The sequence below is a fragment of the Rhinopithecus bieti genome, unplaced genomic scaffold (genome assembly GCF_001698545.2).
Source record: "Rhinopithecus bieti isolate Rb0 unplaced genomic scaffold, ASM169854v2 scaffold_23826, whole genome shotgun sequence".
NCBI classification, from domain to species: Eukaryota; Metazoa; Chordata; class Mammalia; order Primates; family Cercopithecidae; genus Rhinopithecus; species Rhinopithecus bieti.
The window spans coordinates 532759-551168 of record NW_016811267.1 but is presented as its reverse complement, the minus strand read 5'-3'; the positions used below and the strand labels follow the sequence as shown (position 1 = coordinate 551168).

The following is an 18410-nucleotide window of genomic DNA, read 5'->3' as shown; positions in this document are numbered from 1 at the left end:
AAGCCTCAGCAATGGCGGGCGCCCCTCCCCCAGCCTCGCTGCTGCCTTGCAGTTAGATTGCAGGCTGCTGTGCTAGCAATGAGGGAGGCTCGGTGGGCGTGGGACCCTCCCAGCCAGGTGTGGGATATAATCTCCCGATGTGCCGTTTGCTAAGACCCTTGGTAAAGTGCAGTATTGAGGGGGGCGTTACCCGATTTTCCAGGTGTTGTGTGTCTCAGTTCCCCTGGCTAGGAAAAGGGATTCCCTTCCCCTTGCGCTTCCCAGGTGAGGCGATGCCTCTCCCTGCTTCAGCTCTCCCTGGTCAGGCTGCAGCAGCTGACCAGCACCGATTGTCCGGCACTCCCTAGTATACCTCACTAGGAGGTACACTAGAGCGTACCTTACTGTACTGGTACCTCAGTTGAAAATGCAGAAATCACCCATCTTCTGTGTTGCTCGCACTGGGAGCTGGAGACTGGAGCTGTTTCTATTTGGCCATCTTGCTCCGCCCTCCTTGTTTTGTTTTAAAATAATTCCAACTACCTACTTTTTGTTTTTGAGATGGAGTCTCACTCTGTTGCTCAGGCTGGAGTGCAGTGGCATAATCTCAGCTTAATCTAAACTCCACCTCCCAGGTTCAAGCAGTTCTACTGCCGCAGCCTCCCAAGTAGCTGGAACGACAGGCATGCACCACCATGCCCAACTAATTTTCGCAATTTTAGTAGAGATGGGGTTTCCATATGTTGACCAGGCTAGTCCCAAACTCCTGACATGAAGTGATTCACCCACCTTGGCCTCCTAAAGTGCTGGGATTACAGGCGTCAGCCACTGCACCCGGCCGTGATGTGCAGTACTCTGCTTCATATTTTGATGTGGGCTTGTGTGGTGTGGAAATCTATAAACTCAATGGCAATTATCACTTCTACTGCATCCCAGAGTGGAGTAATCACTGAATCATGAAAATTTAACATCCCGTGTTGGACTTGTTGCTTCCATTAACAGCAAGTGAAGTTATTTGAACTGAATTCCAGCATTTTTAAAAAGCTGGATGCAGCCAGGCGCAGTGGCTCATGCCTGTAGTCCCAATAATTTGGGAGGCCGAGGCGGGTGGATCACTTCAAGTCAGGAGTTCGAGACTAGCCTGGCCAACATCGTGAAACCCTGTCTCTACTAAAAATACAAAAACTAGCCAGGCGTGGTTGCAGGAGCCTATAATCCCAGCTACTCAGGAGACTGAGGCAGGAGAATCACTTGAATCCAGGAGGTGGAGGTTACAGTGAACCGAGATCATGCCACTGCACTCCAGCCTGGGCAAAAGAGTGAGACTCTGTCTCAAAAAAAAAAACAAAAACAAAAAAACAAAAAAACTGGATGCTTCTTCAATTCTTCATATGAATAAGTGACATGAAATGACAGTGAAACAATAGCAAAGACATGGAATCAACCCAAATGCCTATCAGTGATAGACTATTAAACAAAATGTGGTACATATACACCATGGAGTATTATGCAGTCATAAAAAGGAGCGAGACCATGTCCTTTGCAGGGACATGGATGGAGCTAGAAACCATTATCCTCAGAAAACTAACGCAGGAACAGAAAACCAAACACCGCATGTTCTCACTCATAAGTGAGAGCTCAACAATGAGAACACATGGACACAGGGAGGGAAATAACACACACTGGAGCCTGTGCTGGGGGCAGGAGGAGGGAGAGCATCAGAATAAATAGCTAATGGAGGTGGGACTGAATACTGAGGTGATGGGTAGGTATCACCATGCAGCAAATCACATCGCTGCAATCACATTGCAGCAAATCACCATGGCACACATTTACCTACGTAACAAACCTGCATGTCCTGCACATGTATCCCAGAACTTAAAATAAAATAAATCTTTTTAAAAAAGAAAAGACAGTGAAAAATCACAAAACAGGATTCAAATAAAACAGAAACCTAGAGATAAAACCAACATAAATTATATCTTCTCTCTGAAGGCATTTCTCAAATCAGGAAAATTTGGAACTCTGTTTCAACAGTTTTGTGATTGCAGGAAAAAAAAAAAAAAACCTTAAGCGTAGGTGTGATACAAGGAGGGAAAATGGTAAAAAGCCCCTCCTTGCATATGTGGAGCCTTCAAAGGGCTACATCTCTCAGGGTGAGAAAAAAATAAAGCAAAACAGCGTGCAAGTGTGATTTCAGCTTATATTTAAACCACCTGGGTGACCTTGGTCACCACAAGCCTAGAGCGTCATTAAACATGAACCTCAACCAGCTGTCCTCCAAAGACTGCTCCCTAGAGAAAGCTGCCTTCTTGTGGCTGGGCGCAGTGGCTCACACCTGTTAATCCCAGCACTTTAAGAGGCCAAGGCAGGCTGATCACTTGAGGTCGGGAGTTCGAGGCCAGTCTGCATGGCGAAACCCCATTTCTACTAAAAATACAAAAAATTAGCTGGATATGGTGGCGGGTGCCTGTAGTCCCAGCTACTCGGGAGGCTGAGGCAGGAAAATGGTGTGAACCCGGGAAGTGCAACTTGCAGTGAGCTGGGATCGCACCACTGCACTCCAGCGAGGGTGACAGAGTAAGACTCCGTCTCCAAAAAGATAATAAAATAAAAATACAAAAATTAGCCAGGGGTGGTGGCAGTCACCTGTAATCCCAGCTACTTGGGAGGCTGAGGCAGGAGAATTGCTTGAACCAAGGAGCGGAGGTTGCAGTGAACTGAGATTGTGCCACTGCACTCCAGCCTGGGCGACAGAACAAGACTCCGTCTCAAAAAAAAAAAAAAAAAAAAAAAAGAGAGAGAGAGAGAGAGAAAGAGAAAGAAGGCTGCCTTCTTTAAATCCTACCAATATCATTTCAAATATGCAAATATGGCAGCCAATACCAGGCAAAGATGACCGAAACACTGACCCCATGACAAAAATGACAGTCATTGTAATAGATACAGACACTTTCAATGCTCAGACACACTGTAAACCAACCAGGCTTATTATTGTTTAATAAGGACAGTCATTTAAGAACAATGAAAACAGTGAAGAACCCTAAGGTGAGCAGAAAAAAAATAACTGGATGTGTTAGGAGATGAGAATTGAGATTGCCGAGTACGGATGTAGCGCCGCTCCACCGTGCTCACCCAGAGGGGCTGTCAGGGTCTTGGCTCAGAGACACTCCGCCCCCTCCCAGCCAGGCCCTGGATCCCTGCAGTCCTCCAGCGCCCCCTGCTGGCTGGCTGTGGGACTCAGGCACAGATTGATTCCCCGGAATCTGCAGAGACCTGAGGGCGCGGGGGCTCGGAGACCTCAGAGTGGTGGCTCACTGCGGGTTCGCGCTCAGGGGCTCCATCCGTAGCCAAAGTCCGTCCTCAGCGCGCAGGATCAACTCTGACTTCCTGCGGGGCTCCGCGAGGTCAGGCAGGATGCGGAAGCGCAGCAGCGTGAGCGCCAGGACCACCTTCATCTCAGCCATGGCGAATGTCTGGCCGATGCAGTTCCTGGGGGAGGGGGTGGGGACTCTGTGCCCAGGACAGCCATCCCGGCCCCATCGCGCCGGGAACCTGGCCTGGGACTCCCAACCCCACCCAGATCCGATTGAGGGGCAGAGAGAGGGACCCCGTGCCTGGGACCCCCATGTGGGCTTGCATATCCCCCGAGCTTGGCCTAGACTCCGGCCTCCAAATCAGACCAGCAGATACAGGAGTGGGGAAGTCTGAGAACACACACCCACTTTTCCTGGGATCTTATTCAAACCCTAGACTCCCTGAAACACGTGGCCCCACGTCAGACCTTGTCTCCACCTGTGGCACCCTCACCCCATGCCCACCTCAGAATCCCCTGAGCCTCACCTGGGCCCTGCCGAAAAGGGAATAAAAGCCAGAGGTGATCTCTTCTGGAGATTTTCTGGGTCGAAGCGAAAGGGGTCATAGACCTGGGGAGTGAGCGAGTTAGAGCTGTTGGGTGGGGGCCTCTCAGGACACCCAGCCACCCCCATATAAGACAGATGTGAAGCCGGGGGCGGTGACTCACGCCTGTACTCCCAGCACTTTGGGAGGCTGAGGGGCGAATCTCATGAGGTTGGGAGTTAGAGATGAACCTAAACAACATGGAGAAACCCCGTCTCTGCTAGAAATACAAAATTAGCCAGGCGTGGTGGTGGGCGCCTGTAATCCCAGCTACTCAGGAGGCTGAGGCAGGAGAATTGCTTGAACCCGGGAGGCGGAGGTTGCAGTAAGCCGAGATCTCTCCATTGCACTCCAGCCTGGGCGACAAGAGCAACTCTTCATCTCAAAAAAAACCAAAAACAAACAAACAAAACAAAAAAACAAAAACAAACAAACAAAAAAAACAGATGTGGGTGGAGTAGAGAGGGAGTATCTGCTTCCCCGGGACAAGATTTCTCCCCTGACCAAGCCCCAGGGATGGAGAAGGGGGAAGTGGTAGCACCTCAGGGTCCGGCCAGATTGAAGGGTTGTGATGGATCCCAAAGATGCTGACGGTGCAAGTGTTTCCTGTCCGGGAGGAGGTGCAGTCAGGACAAGGATCCCCACCACACGATGGGACCTCCACCCTGCCCAAAGCCCTCCCTGCCTGCCCAACTGTGGGCACCTTTGGGGATGACCCGGCCATCCGGGAGTACCACGTCCTGGGTGCAGCAACGGTGGATCCTGGAGACTGGGGAATGCAGTCGCAGGCTCTCCTTCAGGCACATGGTCAGGAAGGGCAACTGCGCCAGGTCATCCCTAAGGAAACATCCAACAATTATCCAGGGAGCAAACACAGCCTTCCTGCTGCCCAGAGAAACCCTCGCACCAACTTGTAACCACCCGGTGGATTCACCTTGCTCGCTGCCTAGAAAGAGCCGATTTATCAAGACAGGGGGTCTTTCGCGAAAGGGCTATATTCAATTTTGTTTCAAACTCAAACCATGAACTGAATCCCTTCCCAAAGTTAGTTCAGCCTATGCCCAGGAATGAATAAGGACAGCTTAAAGGTTAGAAGGATGATGGAGTCGACTAGGTCTTATCTCTTTCACTGTCATAATTTCCTCAGTTATAATTTTTGCAAAGGCGGTTCCAACCTCCCTCTCACCCTAAATCCAGTAACAAAACGAATTCCAGAAGAATCAAGGATTTAAGCACGAGAAAACCAAAGTCACAAAAGTATTAGAAGAAAACTTGATATGGTACTTTTAGAAGCATTTCTAAGCAAAACACAACACATAGAGGGTCTCCTTAAAAGTGTTAACCTATTTGCATTAAAAAATGTTTAAAATTATATAATGGGGCCGGGTGCCGTGACTTATGCCTGTAATTCTAGCACTTTGGAAGGCTGAGGCGGGTTGATTACTTGAGGCCAAGAGTTCAAGACCACCCTGGCCAACATAGCAAAACTCCATCTCTATTAACAATGAAAAAATTAGCTGGGTGTGGTGACATAGGCCTGTAATCCCAGCTACTCAAGAGGTTGAGGCACAAGAGTCACTTGAACCTGGGAGGCAGAGGCTACAGGGAGCAGAGACCATGCCACAGCACTCTACCCTGGGTGACAGAGCAAGACCCTGTCTCAAATTAATAATATAATATAATATAATATTGTGGGGAAAAGAGAGGTCAGCTTGTTACTGTGTTTATATAGAAAGAAGTAAATAAAAGAGACTCCATTTGGCTCTGTATTTGAGCATGCTTTAATCTGTGACTCTACCCCATCTTGTCCTTGCTAGGAGACATCTCTGTGGTAATTAAAGTTGAAAAGATTTTGGGTGTAAGGAATGTGCTTTGTTAATGCAAATGGTTAAAGCCTGCTTGTGGTTGAAGGTCAGTACCCATTCTCTTAAATTCTCAGTAAAAGAAAAACATCTTCTCCTGCCCTCCCCTGGGTAAATTGGAACATCTCCGTGTATCTGTATGTCTTACTGCTGATTTACTCCCTTATCTTTAGCAAATAAATACTGAGGGAACTCAGGACCGTCCGTTGTGGGTCCTTCTGTAAGCACAGCACCGGTCCCTGGGCCCCGCTTTCTTTCTCTATACTTTGTCTCTGTGTATTATCTTTTCTCAAAGCTCTCGTTCCACCTAACGAGAAGCACACGGCTGTGGAGGGGCAGGCCACCCCTTCATAATATAATATAATATAATATAATAAAATAATATAATATAATATAATATAATATAATATGCTAAAAAAGATGAGGGGGAAATCACCATAAAGATTATGAAATTGTTTTAATAAGATTCCCTCCATACTCTAGAATGAGATGGCTTAATATTATGAAGGTGTCCTTTCTTTATAAATTAATCAACATATTCAAAGCAATACAATAAAAATCTAGCTTTTCATTTTGTAGGAACTTAACCATCTTATTCTAATTGGAAGAATTAAAGTTCATCAAAACCTAGGTCAATTTAAGAATAAAAGATCCACCAGGCATGGTGGTGCGTGCCTGTGGTCCCAGCTACTGAGGAGACTGACGTGTCAGGATCCCTTGTGCCCAGGAGTTCAAGGCTGCAGTGAGCTGTGATGACACCAATGCACTCCAGCCTGGGCTATAGAGTGAGATCCCATCTCTCAAAGAAAAAAAGATAAAATTAAAATGAAAGATTGAAGAAGATAAATCCAATCTACCATGTATTATGATCTATTACAAAGGTATAGCACAAAAATGAAATAAAATACTTTGCAAAAGATAAAGCGGCCGGGTGTGGTGGCACATGCTTGTAATCCCAGCACTTTGGGAGGCCGAGGCGGGCTAGCCACAAGGTTAGGACTTCGAGACCAGCCTGGCCGACATAGTGAAACCCCGTCTCTATTAAAAATACAAAAATTAGCTGGGCATATTGGCGGACACCTGTAATCCCAGCTGCACAGAAGGCTGAGGCAGTAGAGTATCTTGAACCCGGGAGGCAGAGGTTACAGTCAGCGGAGATCATGCCACTGCACTCAAGCCTGGAAGACAGAGTGAGACTCTGTCTCAAAAAAAAAAAAAAAAAAAAAAAAAAAAAAAAAAAAGAAAGAAAAGAAAAGAAAAGAAAAAGAAAGAAAGAAAATAAAAAAGAATGATTTTAATTGTAATACATAGTAAAGGCAAAAATCCCACAACTTCTCCCTTGCTCCAGGCTGAGTACCAGGCCCTGAGTACCAGGCCCTGTTTCTGAGCTCTGCACCTATTCCCACTAGGCAGTAATAGCACAAGCACCAATAAGACCCTCTCCCTTTCCCACCTGAAGAACTAAACCAATAACAGGGACTCAGAAACAGGACATGAGAACCTGCACTCACCATTCAATCTCTTTAGGATCACGGTTCTTCAGGAGCTCTTGCACCTCCTGTCGGCAGCGCTCCTGACATTCCGGGTGCCTCGCGAGGTTGTACAGGACCCAGGAGAGACCACTGGCCGTGGTGTCATGGCCTGAGGGGCAGCCAGGTAAGCTTGGGTCTCTGGGCTGCTTCAGCACCAAAGGGTGGACAGCACCCATGCATCGAGGCCCTCAGGAGGAAGTGGGGAAGGAAGATGGGATGGGGTGATCCAGGGTCCACCCACCACATCCCTGGAATGGAGACACTCTTACCCCTAGTGACATCATACCCTGGGACCCTCACCCCCAAACATGAAGGTGTCAGCCTCTGCTCTTATGTCCTCATCTGACAACTCCTTTCCATTTTCATCCTGGAGACAAGACAAGACCTCTAATTCACACCAGCCAAGAAGGCGCCTCAGTCTAAACTAAAACAGTTCATGAAGATCCATATTCCAGGCAAGATTCCTCCCTTATCATCACTAGACCTGCCTAGCAGGACTCTTTCCTAGTCTCTTGCCTCTTGTTTGCTCCTCCTAGGAAGTCTTCTCCAGAGTCACCTCTAAAATGTATCTTACTTGTCCTTCCTTTCCTCAAGCACCTTCCATGGCTCCCCAGTGCCCTCTGGATCAAGTCCAAGTTCATGGATCTGACATTTCACATCAAGGTCCATTCTACTTCTGAAATTCAGATCCCAGAGAAGCCCACCTTGGCCAGCAAGAGCACATCAATGAAGTCCAACGTCTTGGACTTGACCTTGGCCTGCAGAAAGTCATCAACACCCTGGCTAGTGAGAGTGCGGCGCCGCTCCTGGATGACGGCATCTGTGAAGTTGTGCACTACGTCACAGGCCCTGCGGAAGCGTCGCCCATTGGGAGTGAGGAAGTACAAGAAGTCCGCTTGCAGAAACATGTGCTGGTTCCGTTTCACGATGAGGGCACTGAGCTCTAAGATGGCATCAATATATTCGCTGGGCTTCCTGCAGGGCCAGGCCAGGGAGAGGAAGCAGCTTCTAAACACATATGAAAGCCTGGGAGCACCTTCTAGCCAGAATCCCAGGACCACATTCCATGCAGAAAAGGGCGCCCTGCAAGCACACTTCACTCTCCACCTCCCACTCTGTGAGCTGCCTCCTGTCCCGGATCCCCAGGGCACAGCTTGGCCATCATGGGCATCTTCCCACCCTCTTACGCAACATCTGCTCCTGCCTGTTTCTCCTTGGTTTCTCTCAAATGTGCCCCATTTTCTCCACCAACCTCTGGCCTCTTCCTCTCCATGGTCTCCTTGCTTCCTGTGTCTACATAACAGTCAATCTTCCACAGAGTCAAACGTGCAAGCTCAGGACTGACCATGACCCTCATCGTCTTAAACACCTCCCGTGACTCCCTGGGAGCCTTGGATAAAGCTCATACCCCTTTGCATGGCTTTTCAATGTCCTTAAGTTATAGCTACTGCTGACCCCTCCAATCTCATTTCCAAGGTGTCCCCTTGATGGCTATTGGACGTGCTTCTGCTCATCCTAGCCTCCTTGCCATTACCCAAACAGTTCTACCTACCTGGAGAACTGATCTTTCTTATCCCCTTCCCTGGACTTCCATGCTCAATTCTGACTCATTTTCTCCAAGAAGGCACTTCCAGATGCCCTGATCAGTCCTCTCTCCCCAACCTACTCCCATAGGTCCATGGCCAAGATCCCAGGTCCTGGGGAAAAACTCACTCCTGACAATGGCTGTCAAAGCTGAAGACGCATTTCTGCAGACTGTCCAAGGTCATCAGGCTGATGTGCGCAAACATGTCCAGACGGGCACTGCCCTCCAGGGCCAGGCGTTGCCATTTGGCCTGGACCGAGAAGGGGACAGAGCCAGAACTGAGCCCTGGTTCCCCTGAGTCCCTTCCCATCCCCAGCCTGCAGAATGGATTCCCTCAGAACCAACTTCTAGTCCTCTTCCCCAGGTATCCATCCCCAAGGAGGACCAAGCTTGTGAGGGACAGAAGCTGTTACTATTAGGACATGAAGGTCCAAGTCTGGGGGTCAGGTGACCTGGGTCCAAGTTCCAGCTCTGCTCCTTGCCTATGCACCCTTAGTCAACCCACTGTCCTCTTTAGGTCCCTCTATCAAATCTTCAGTAATAGTTAAGATTATCTGCTTTGGGTTGGGCACAGCGGCTCACACCTCTAATCCCAACACTTTGGAAGGTGAGATGGGCAAATCATGAGGTCAGGAGATCGAAACCATCCTGGCCAACATGGTGAAATCCCATCTCAACTAAAAAACACAAAAACTAGCTGGGTGTGATGGCAGGCACCTGTAATCCCAGGTACTCAGGAGGCTGACGCAAGAGAATCACTTGAACCCAGGAAGCAGAGGTTGCGGTGAGCCGAGATGATGCCACTGCACTCCAGCCTGATGACAGAGTGAGACTCCATCTCAAAAAAAAAAAAAATGATCTGCTTTGGTGCCAGATAACCAGGTTAGAACCCCTTCTGCACCACTTTTAGCTCACTTCCTAACTGTAAACTTAGGCAAGCTCCCTAATCTCTCTGACCCACAGTTTCTTCATCCATAATGTGGCAATTATGAGCATCTCTACCTCATAGCGTTGTGAATATTAAATTAGACAACATAGATCATGGAATTGGCATATAGTTTCTGCTACACAGTAAGTGCTCAATAAATGTTACCTGTCATTATCATCCTCATCATTAGCACAGAGGCAAGTGATTACAGAAATGTCCCCCACTTTTTGCCCCTCATCCTTGGCGATGAGACTTGGCACCTCCTTCCATTTGCAGGCAGAACCTGAGTCTCCATTTCTTGAATTTGAGCTGGTCTTGAAACTGGCTTTCACCAGGAGAATGTGGTAAAAATGCTAGTGTGCTACTTCTGAACTAGCATCAGGAGGTACTAAAATGTTTCTGCTCACTCTCTTGAAACTCAGACTCCACTGCGGTAGTGAACCTAGGCTAGCCTCCTGGAAAATAAGGGACAAATGGAAGTGTCTGCTTGGAACACCGAGGCCAGTGAGTTTTAAAGTAGTCTGCTATGCAGAAACAGCTATGTGAATTTTTTCTCTTAAATGTAGTCTCACTCTCTCACCCAGGCAGGAGTGCAGTGGCATAATCTCGATTCACTGCAACCTTTGCCTCCTGGATTCAAGCAATTCTCCTGCCTCTGCCTCCCAAGTAGCTGGGGTTACAGGCATGTGCCACCATACCTGGCTAATTTTTTTTTTTTTTTTTTTTTTTTTTTGTATTTTTAGTAGACATGGGGTTTCACCATGTTGGCCAGGCTGGCCTCAATCTCCTGGACTCAAGTAACCCACCCATCTCGGCCTCAAAAGTGCTGGGATTACAGGCGTGAGCCACCGCACCCTGCCATTATCCAAATTTCATCATAACTGCCTTTAGTTTGCAAGGCTTCTGTGAGGGAGACTAGTAATTAATGCCTTCTGAACGCCTACTATGTGCCAAGAACGTGACTTCAGTACGTGATCTTGACCACCTTTTCAGGAGAAATTATTATCCCCATTTTACACATGAAGAAACCAAGGCCTGGGGAGGAAAAGCTATGGCATCAAAGCCACCCAACAGAGCCAGCATTTCAGACCAGATCTGCCTGAGGTCACTTCTCCTTTCCCAAGGCCCCAGAGGGGACCCGGCTTTGTGGCACTCACGTGCATGATGTTCGCGCTGTTACTGAAAATCTTCACATAGGGCTTCAGGATTTTGAAGTGGAAGGCGGGTGTCAGCAGGTGGCGGTGCCATCTCCACTTGTCACCGGCACTAATCAGGAGCCCATCCCCTAGTAGAGGCAGCCAAGGGCAATGGGCAAGGATAGCACCTTCCCCCGGCCCCAGAAGGTTGTCCCCATCCCCACTCTTCTAGTTACTCACCCAGCCAGAGCTTCACGGAGCGATAGGCACTCATATCCTTGGGAGCAACAGCAACTGACATGAATAAGGAACATCAGGGGTTATGGAGAGGGGCAGGGGAGGGACTTTGAGTGTAGGGGGAGGCTCCAAGCCAGGGGTTTGCACTTCCACCCTCCAGGTCCAGTAACTCAGGAACAGGGTCAAGGGCAAAGGAAGGAGGGAAGACAGAGGAGGAGAGTGGGGACCAGACCAGGCTGCAGCGGTGCAGTACAATAATGACACAGCCCAACATGGCACAGCACACCCCAGCATGCCTTGGCATGGCTCCTACATGATCCAACATGTTCTGCAATACCTGAGCATGGCTCAACGCTCTACAAAATGCCTTTACAGAGACCTAGGACACCCTCGCCAGGCACGGTGGATCACACCTGTAATCCTAGCACTTTGGGAGGCTGAGGCAGCGAATTGCCTGAGCTCAGGAGCTCAAAACCAGCCTGGGCAACACGGTGAAACCCCATCTCTACTAAAAAGTACAAAAACATTAGCTGGGCGGGGTGACGGGTGCTTATAGTCCCAGCTACTCGGGAGGCTGAGGCAGGAGAATAGCTTGAAGTGGGGAGGCAGAGGTTGCAGTGAGCCAAGATCATTCTACTGCACTCCAGCCTGGAAGATAGAGCGAGATGCCGTCTCCATTAAAAAAAAAAAAAAATCTTAGGACGAGGACATCCTGTCTGCCCAGTACTCTCTGACATCTTTTGACATGGACCTGAGATATGTGGCATAGCCTGAGATGCGTTAACATGTTCTGACATGGACACAGTATACATGACCTGTCCTGATGTGACATGCTCAGACATGGACCTGAGAGTCTAAAATGACTTCCACGTGCACTACAGATGGGCCCCAGATAGGATTTAAATCTGGTCCTATTAGCGTCCCACATGTAACCTAGGCTTGATTTAGGCTTCCTCAGTATCCTGCCACACTCCACACTAAGCATTAATGAGTGAGGCCCTGTCTCAAAAAAATTTTAAAAAAGAACTAAGAGGGAGGCCTCGATATGCTATGTGACCTTGAGAAGTCATTGCGCCTCTCTGTACCTCAGTTTTCTTACTCAGGAAATGCCTATCTCACAAGGAGGCTGGTGAATGGATGTCTAGTGAATGGTGGTATCTGCCTGTCCAGCATCCATCCTCCTCATGCCTTCCCCACTCTCAATCCAAGTCGCTGAGAAGACTCTCATCCCCTGCTCCAGAGCTCCAGAACTGAGCATATGACCCTAAACCTATGCAATCAAGCTGCGGTGACTGGATAAGAAATTGGTTCTATGACCCAGGCCAGGCCAATTGAGGGGAATCCTGGAAATTTTCCTGGAATTACATGGAATTTTCCATGGGGGTTGAGCTTCTGGGACTTATCTGTAACAGCATGAGAGTGAAACCATCACAGAGGGATACAGAGCTAAGAGATGAAGACTGGCATTATGAAGGCCTGGATCCAGCTATGCCTGAAGACCACCCTTCCTGGACTTCACTTTTACTTCCTGACTTTTACTTTACAGTCAATGCATTCTCTTTCTTTGCTTAGACCACACAGGGTTGAGTTTTCTTCACTCACAACTAAAAGAAGCCTCAGCAGCCAGAGAGCACCAGGGACCTGCCCAGAGTCACCCAGCAGGTTAGTGCAGAGCCATGGTCTCTTTTGGATGTGCCCATTTTTCTGCTCAGCATGGCCTGTCCAAGGGTTGGAAGGGCTGGGAGCAGAGGCAGGGAAGAAGCTGCAGCATAGCCTCCTGAGAAAGATACCTGAAGCCTGGAGCACAGGGGCAGCAAACGTTGGGTGGACGAGATGCAGGACAGGGTAGAAAGGCCCAAGCCACCAGAGTTGGACATCATGGAACTGGTGGCCCAGATCCTCTATCAGCCTCATGTCTTCCTCATTGCCCTGCAGCTGGGGATAGACAAGGCTGACAACAGGCCTGCAGGGGGCCTCAGATGCTACCACTGCCCATTGCACCCCCCTACCCACCACACAACCCCAAACTACTCAGCCCTTTGACCTGAGACACAGCCCTCTTCCTGTGTCTGTGTCTATGTGCTTCTCTGTTCCCACACTCTCTTCCTCTCTCTGTGTCTTTCTCTAGATAGATACGTAGATGATGGATGGATGCATGGATGGATGGATGGATGGATGGATGGATGGATGGATGGATGGATGGATAGATAGATAGATAGATAGATAGATAGATAGATAGATAGATAATAAGATAGATGGTTGGATGGGCCCACAGATAGGATGGGTGGATGCATGGATGGATCGGTAAGTAGGTGGACAGGGAGTAAGGGATGGAGTTGGATAGATAGACAGACAGACAGACAGATAGATAATAAGATAGTGAGATAGATAATAAGATAGATGGTCGGATGGACCCACAGATAGGATGGGCGGATGCACGGATGGATCAGTAGGTAGGTGGGGAGGGAGGGAGGGAGGAAGATGATAGGTAGGTAGGTAGATAGATAGATAAATAGATTCAATAGACAGATGGACACACAGATAGGATGGATGGATGGTTGGATGGATGGATGGATGGATGGATGGATGGATGGATGGATGGATGGATGGATGGATATATGGATAGGTAGTTTGGTCAGTCGGTAGATATACAAGCAGATAGATAGAAGATAGATAGACAGGCCGGGTGTGGTGACTAATGCATGTATTCCCAGCACTTTGGGAGGCTGAGGTGGGTGGATTACGAGGTCATGAGTTCAAGACCATCCTGACCAATATGGTGAAACCCTGTATCTACTAAAGATACAAAAATTAGCTGGTTGTCATGGCACGTGCCTGTAATCCCAGCTACTAGGGAGGCTGAGGCAGGAGAATCGCTTGAACCCGGGATGTGGAGGTTGCAGTGAACCAAGATCATGCCACCACACTCCAGCCTGGGCGACAGAGCGAGACTCCATCTTGAAAAAAAAGTAGATAGATAGATAGATAGATAGATAGATAGATAGATAGATAGATAATAGGATACATGGATGGATGCACAGATAGGAGGGATGGATGGATGGATAGGTAAGTAGGAAGGTAGGTATGTAGGTAGATAGGTAGGTAGGTACTAGGTAGGTATATAAGTAGGTAGGTAGATAACAGGATAGATGTATGGATGCACAGATAGGATGGATGAATGGATAGGTAGTAGGTAGGTAGGTAGGTAGGTAATAGGACAGACAGACAGATGAGAGAAAGAGAAAGGTAGGTGACTAATCCATACATGATAAATAGGATACATGGATAGAGAGATAAGAGGGACAGGTATAGATGAGAGAGATGTATGAGTGATGGCTACGTAGATGACAGACATGGTCAATGACAGATATAGATATGTGCGTGTATGTGTTTCTTTTACTTTCTGTTTATGTGTCCCTTTTTCTGTGTCTTTCTCTCCCTCTCCTCTCTCTCTCCTTCACTCTGCCTCTCACTGTTTCTCTCTCTGTCTCTGTGTGTGCATCTTTTTCCCTATCTCTGTTTCTCCCAAGTCCAACTCTCCATCTCTCTCTCCCTGTCTCTCCCCACCAAAACTTGACCGTTCACCCCACTTGCTATTTATCCCAAATTCATAACTAATCGCAGTCCATTGAACTTTCTCTCCTGTCTCCCAGTCCCAGCACAGCCTCCTGCCCCTAGCTTTAGGTAGGTACCCCCAGCTTTGCAGCAAGCTAGCAGGGGGCAGATGTAGACACAGCCCTTCTCCCAAGCCTGGCTGCACCACCCCAGACCAGGCTCCACGTCCCACCCCAAGGATAGCCCTGAATTTCAGTTCATGGGAGAATGTTCTGTCTCATACTCCCATCACTCCCACACCTGTGCCCAGGCTGGAGCCAGCTGGGAAAGACTGAAGGAGATACCCAGAAAGATCCAGAAGGAAGTGGAAGAAAATGGGTAGAAACCAGTCAGGGAACAAGAGCAGAAGTAGCAGGTGAGTGGGAGAGGAGGGACTGGAGAATCAAAAGACACTGTCTTAGTGTGGACTCTCTAGAAGCAAAACCTGAATTGCAGATACTTCTGCAAGGGGTGCTATAGAAAGGAGCTTTTAAAAAAAGGTGGGGCGGGGAGAAACCAGGTAGGGCAAGGGAAGGAGGCAGGCAGCTGATAATTCCCCTCTCCTGTTCACACACCCTCCATGGCTCCCTATGGTTCTCAGAATCAATCTCTTCCTCTCCCTCTTTCCTCTGCCTCTCACCCTGATTGCTCTGGTGGCACCAAACTCTATCTTGCTGCTCAAAAGCCAGGTGCTTGCTCTCTCACCTCCAAGTCTTCGAGTGGGCCCAACCTCCACACAAAACTATCTTTCTCTTTCTCTTCTTTGCTTAAAAAATTCCTACTCATCGTTCCAGACCCACTTCCAAAAACCCCTCCTCCAGGAAGCCTGCCTGCCTGCCCCAATGGCAGAAAACCTGATTCCCCTCAAGGGTCCCACAGTCCATCTCTCCTTCAAGCCAGCCCTGACCACAGAGGATGTGGAGTGTCTCAGTCTATTTCTGTGGCCACAAGATTGGGGGTGCCTCCAAGGTAGAAACTCACCTGAGTCTCTCCAAGGATCCCAAGAATGGAGGTTGGTAAATAAGTGAAAGTAATAAAAGATGACCAAGGGCATCTAGAGCCACAGGACCTTGGGTCCTACAGGATCAACACGCAAGCCGGGCAAGAAAGGGCCCGCAGGCTTTGGACACTGCCTCCCGGGTTCAAGCGATTCTCCTGCCTCAGCCTCCAGAGTATCTGAGATTATAGGCACCCATCAGCACACTTGACTAATCTTTGTATTTTTAATAGAGACGGGGTTTCACCACGTGGGCCAGGCTGCTTTCGAACTCCTGACCTCAGGTGATCCACCTGCCTCGGCCTCCCAAAATGCTGGGATTACAGGCGTGAGCCACTGCACCGGCCATCTCATCTTTTTACTTAAACTCCAATGACAAATTTTAAAACCTGAGATCTCATTCTATAAAATCTGTATCATGTTTTCATGTAGCTTGATGTTTTAATTATTCTTCCATCAGTCTTCACAAGCATAATTATTAATGTTTTCACATCCTGCCAATTCATTCCACAAATCGTTATTCAAGGTAGATGGTGTCCATTCTACATTCAGGTGATAGAGCAGGGAATAGGGTGGGTGAAATCACTTTTGCTCTCAGGGAACTTGCAGTGGTTCATATGGCTTTACCATAATTAGTTCACTAGTTTTGAAACCATGTTTACTATTTATCACTAGCGTAACAAATGCAATGGAAGTCTCATGTAATTACGTTACATATAACTGATTATCAACTGAATATAGCATCCCCCAAATAAGTTATTTGTATAGTTTGATGTTTTTGATATATACTGCAAAATTACTTTGAAGAAGAATTTTATAAATATCCACACGCCTATCTGCTCTGTATGAAGGTGGACAGCATTACACACTGAAAGCCTTCTATGTTTTTTTTAAAAGCCTTTATCAATGTAATAGTCAAGAAGTAACATCTCGGCTGGGTGCCATGGCTCACATCTCTAATCCCAGTACTTTGGGAGGCTGAGGCAGGCGGATCACCTGAGGTCAGGAGTTCGAGACCAGCCTGGCCAACATGGTGAAACCCCATCTCTACTAAAATTACAAAAAAAAATTTTTTTTAATTAGCTGGGTGTGGTGGTAAGGGCCTGTAATCCCAATTACTCTGGAGGCTGAGGCAGGAGAATCACTTAAACCCGGGAGGCAGAGGTTGCACTGAGCCGAGATCATGCCACTACACTCCAGCCTTGGTGACAAAGCAAAACTCCGTCTCGGAAAAATATATATATACACATACAAAATTTGCCAGGCATGGTGGTACATGCCTTTAGTCCCAGCCATTAGGGAGACTGAGGCAGGAGGATCGTTTGAACCCAGGAGGTGGAGGCTGCAGTGAGCCGAGATAACGCCACTGCACTCCAGCCTAGGTGACACAATGAGACCCTGTCTCAAAAAAGAAAAAAAAAGTAACATCTGAAATTGTCTTTATTGATTATGAGATTGCATAGATTTTCTTAAATTCGTCAATAATCTCTGTCTCTATTTATTCAAACTGCCTATGCAAAACTTTTGCCTGTTAGCCAATTGATAGTATCTCTAATGGATTTGTAAGTGTAATTTGTGTGCTTTTGTCTGTAATTTTTATCAATGGTTTCCTTTTAAAAACAGAAAGAGGCTGGGCACGGTGCCTCAAGCCTGTAATCCCAGCACTTTGGGAGGCCGAGATGGGAGGACTCCTTGAGACCAGGAGTTTGAGACCACTCTGGGCAACATAGTGAGACGCTGTCTCTACAAAAAATCAAAAAAACTAGCAGGTCTGTTGGTGCACAACTATAGTCCCAGCTACTGGGGAGGCTGAGATGGGAAGATAGGTTAAGCCCAGGAGGTCAAGGCTGCAGTGAGGTATGAATGCACCACAGCCTGGGTGACAGAGCGAGACCCGGCCTCAAAAAAAAAAAAAAAAAAAAAGATTATGGCCAGCCAGGGTGTACCTGCTCTGTGCAGTCCACCTAGAAGCCCCAAGTAGAACAAGGATGCATTAACGTGGGGAAGACAGGCAGGAACTTGAGCCAAAGCAGGCTTAGGGTGGGGAAAAGAGAGAAAGAAAAAGTCCTGGGACCATGGAGTGGACAGAGAGGAGGAATGAATCTGGTTGGGTCAGTGAGAGAAGAGGGGCTCCCCTCGGTCTCCCTCACTCCTCTGATGTCCCAGACCCAAACCCACCCTCAATATCCAGCTCCCTGAGCCCTATTCCTGCCCCTCTACAAGTCCATCCACCCTGAGACGCCAGACCCGTCCTGCTGCCACACTCACCATGCTCAGGTGACCCCAAAACCTGTTCCGTTTGGGGGGCTGCCGGAAACACCGGAGGCGGCGGCAGTTCTCATAGAAGGCGTAGGTCCAGGCCAGGACGCGGGCCAGGAGCCAGGAGGCCCCAACCAGCAGTAGGAGCAGCCACGGGGACGCTGCCACCGGCCCGAGGCCCAGCCAGGACAAGCTCAGCGTCACCATCCTGCAGGGCAGATGGGATGGAGGGTAAAGTCCTGAGGCCCAGAAAAGAGCCCAGGGAGCTTCGGGGACATTGGACAGGGGCAGGGACGGGAGGTGCTGGAGGCAGGGAGAGCTCAGAGATGACAAAACAAGGGCTGAAAGCAGAGAGGGAAACCCAGCAACAGCCAGGAGAAGAGGTGGAGAGAGAAGACGTA

The 18410-nt window shown here is 48.4% G+C and overlaps 1 protein-coding gene across 1 annotated transcript in view; it reads right to left on the bottom strand.

The window, feature by feature from the left end:
- Nucleotides 1–18216, bottom strand: part of CYP4F23 (cytochrome P450 family 4 subfamily F member 23) — a 19646-nt gene extending 1430 nt beyond the window's left edge. Inside the window, exons 1-12 of the mRNA XM_017893674.1 lie at nucleotides 18019–18216; nucleotides 12950–13094; nucleotides 11163–11216; nucleotides 10944–11071; nucleotides 8987–9108; nucleotides 7978–8248; nucleotides 7574–7640; nucleotides 7253–7382; nucleotides 4583–4716; nucleotides 4421–4485; nucleotides 3823–3905; nucleotides 3298–3471 (exon numbers count right to left, since the gene is read on the bottom strand). Of these exons, the coding sequence (XP_017749163.1) occupies nucleotides 3298–3471; nucleotides 3823–3905; nucleotides 4421–4485; nucleotides 4583–4716; nucleotides 7253–7382; nucleotides 7574–7640; nucleotides 7978–8248; nucleotides 8987–9108; nucleotides 10944–11071; nucleotides 11163–11216; nucleotides 12950–13094; nucleotides 18019–18216 (1571 nt within the window). The remainder of the gene's footprint in view (nucleotides 1–3297; nucleotides 3472–3822; nucleotides 3906–4420; nucleotides 4486–4582; nucleotides 4717–7252; nucleotides 7383–7573; nucleotides 7641–7977; nucleotides 8249–8986; nucleotides 9109–10943; nucleotides 11072–11162; nucleotides 11217–12949; nucleotides 13095–18018) is intronic.
- Nucleotides 18217–18410: the final 194 nt, after the last annotated feature.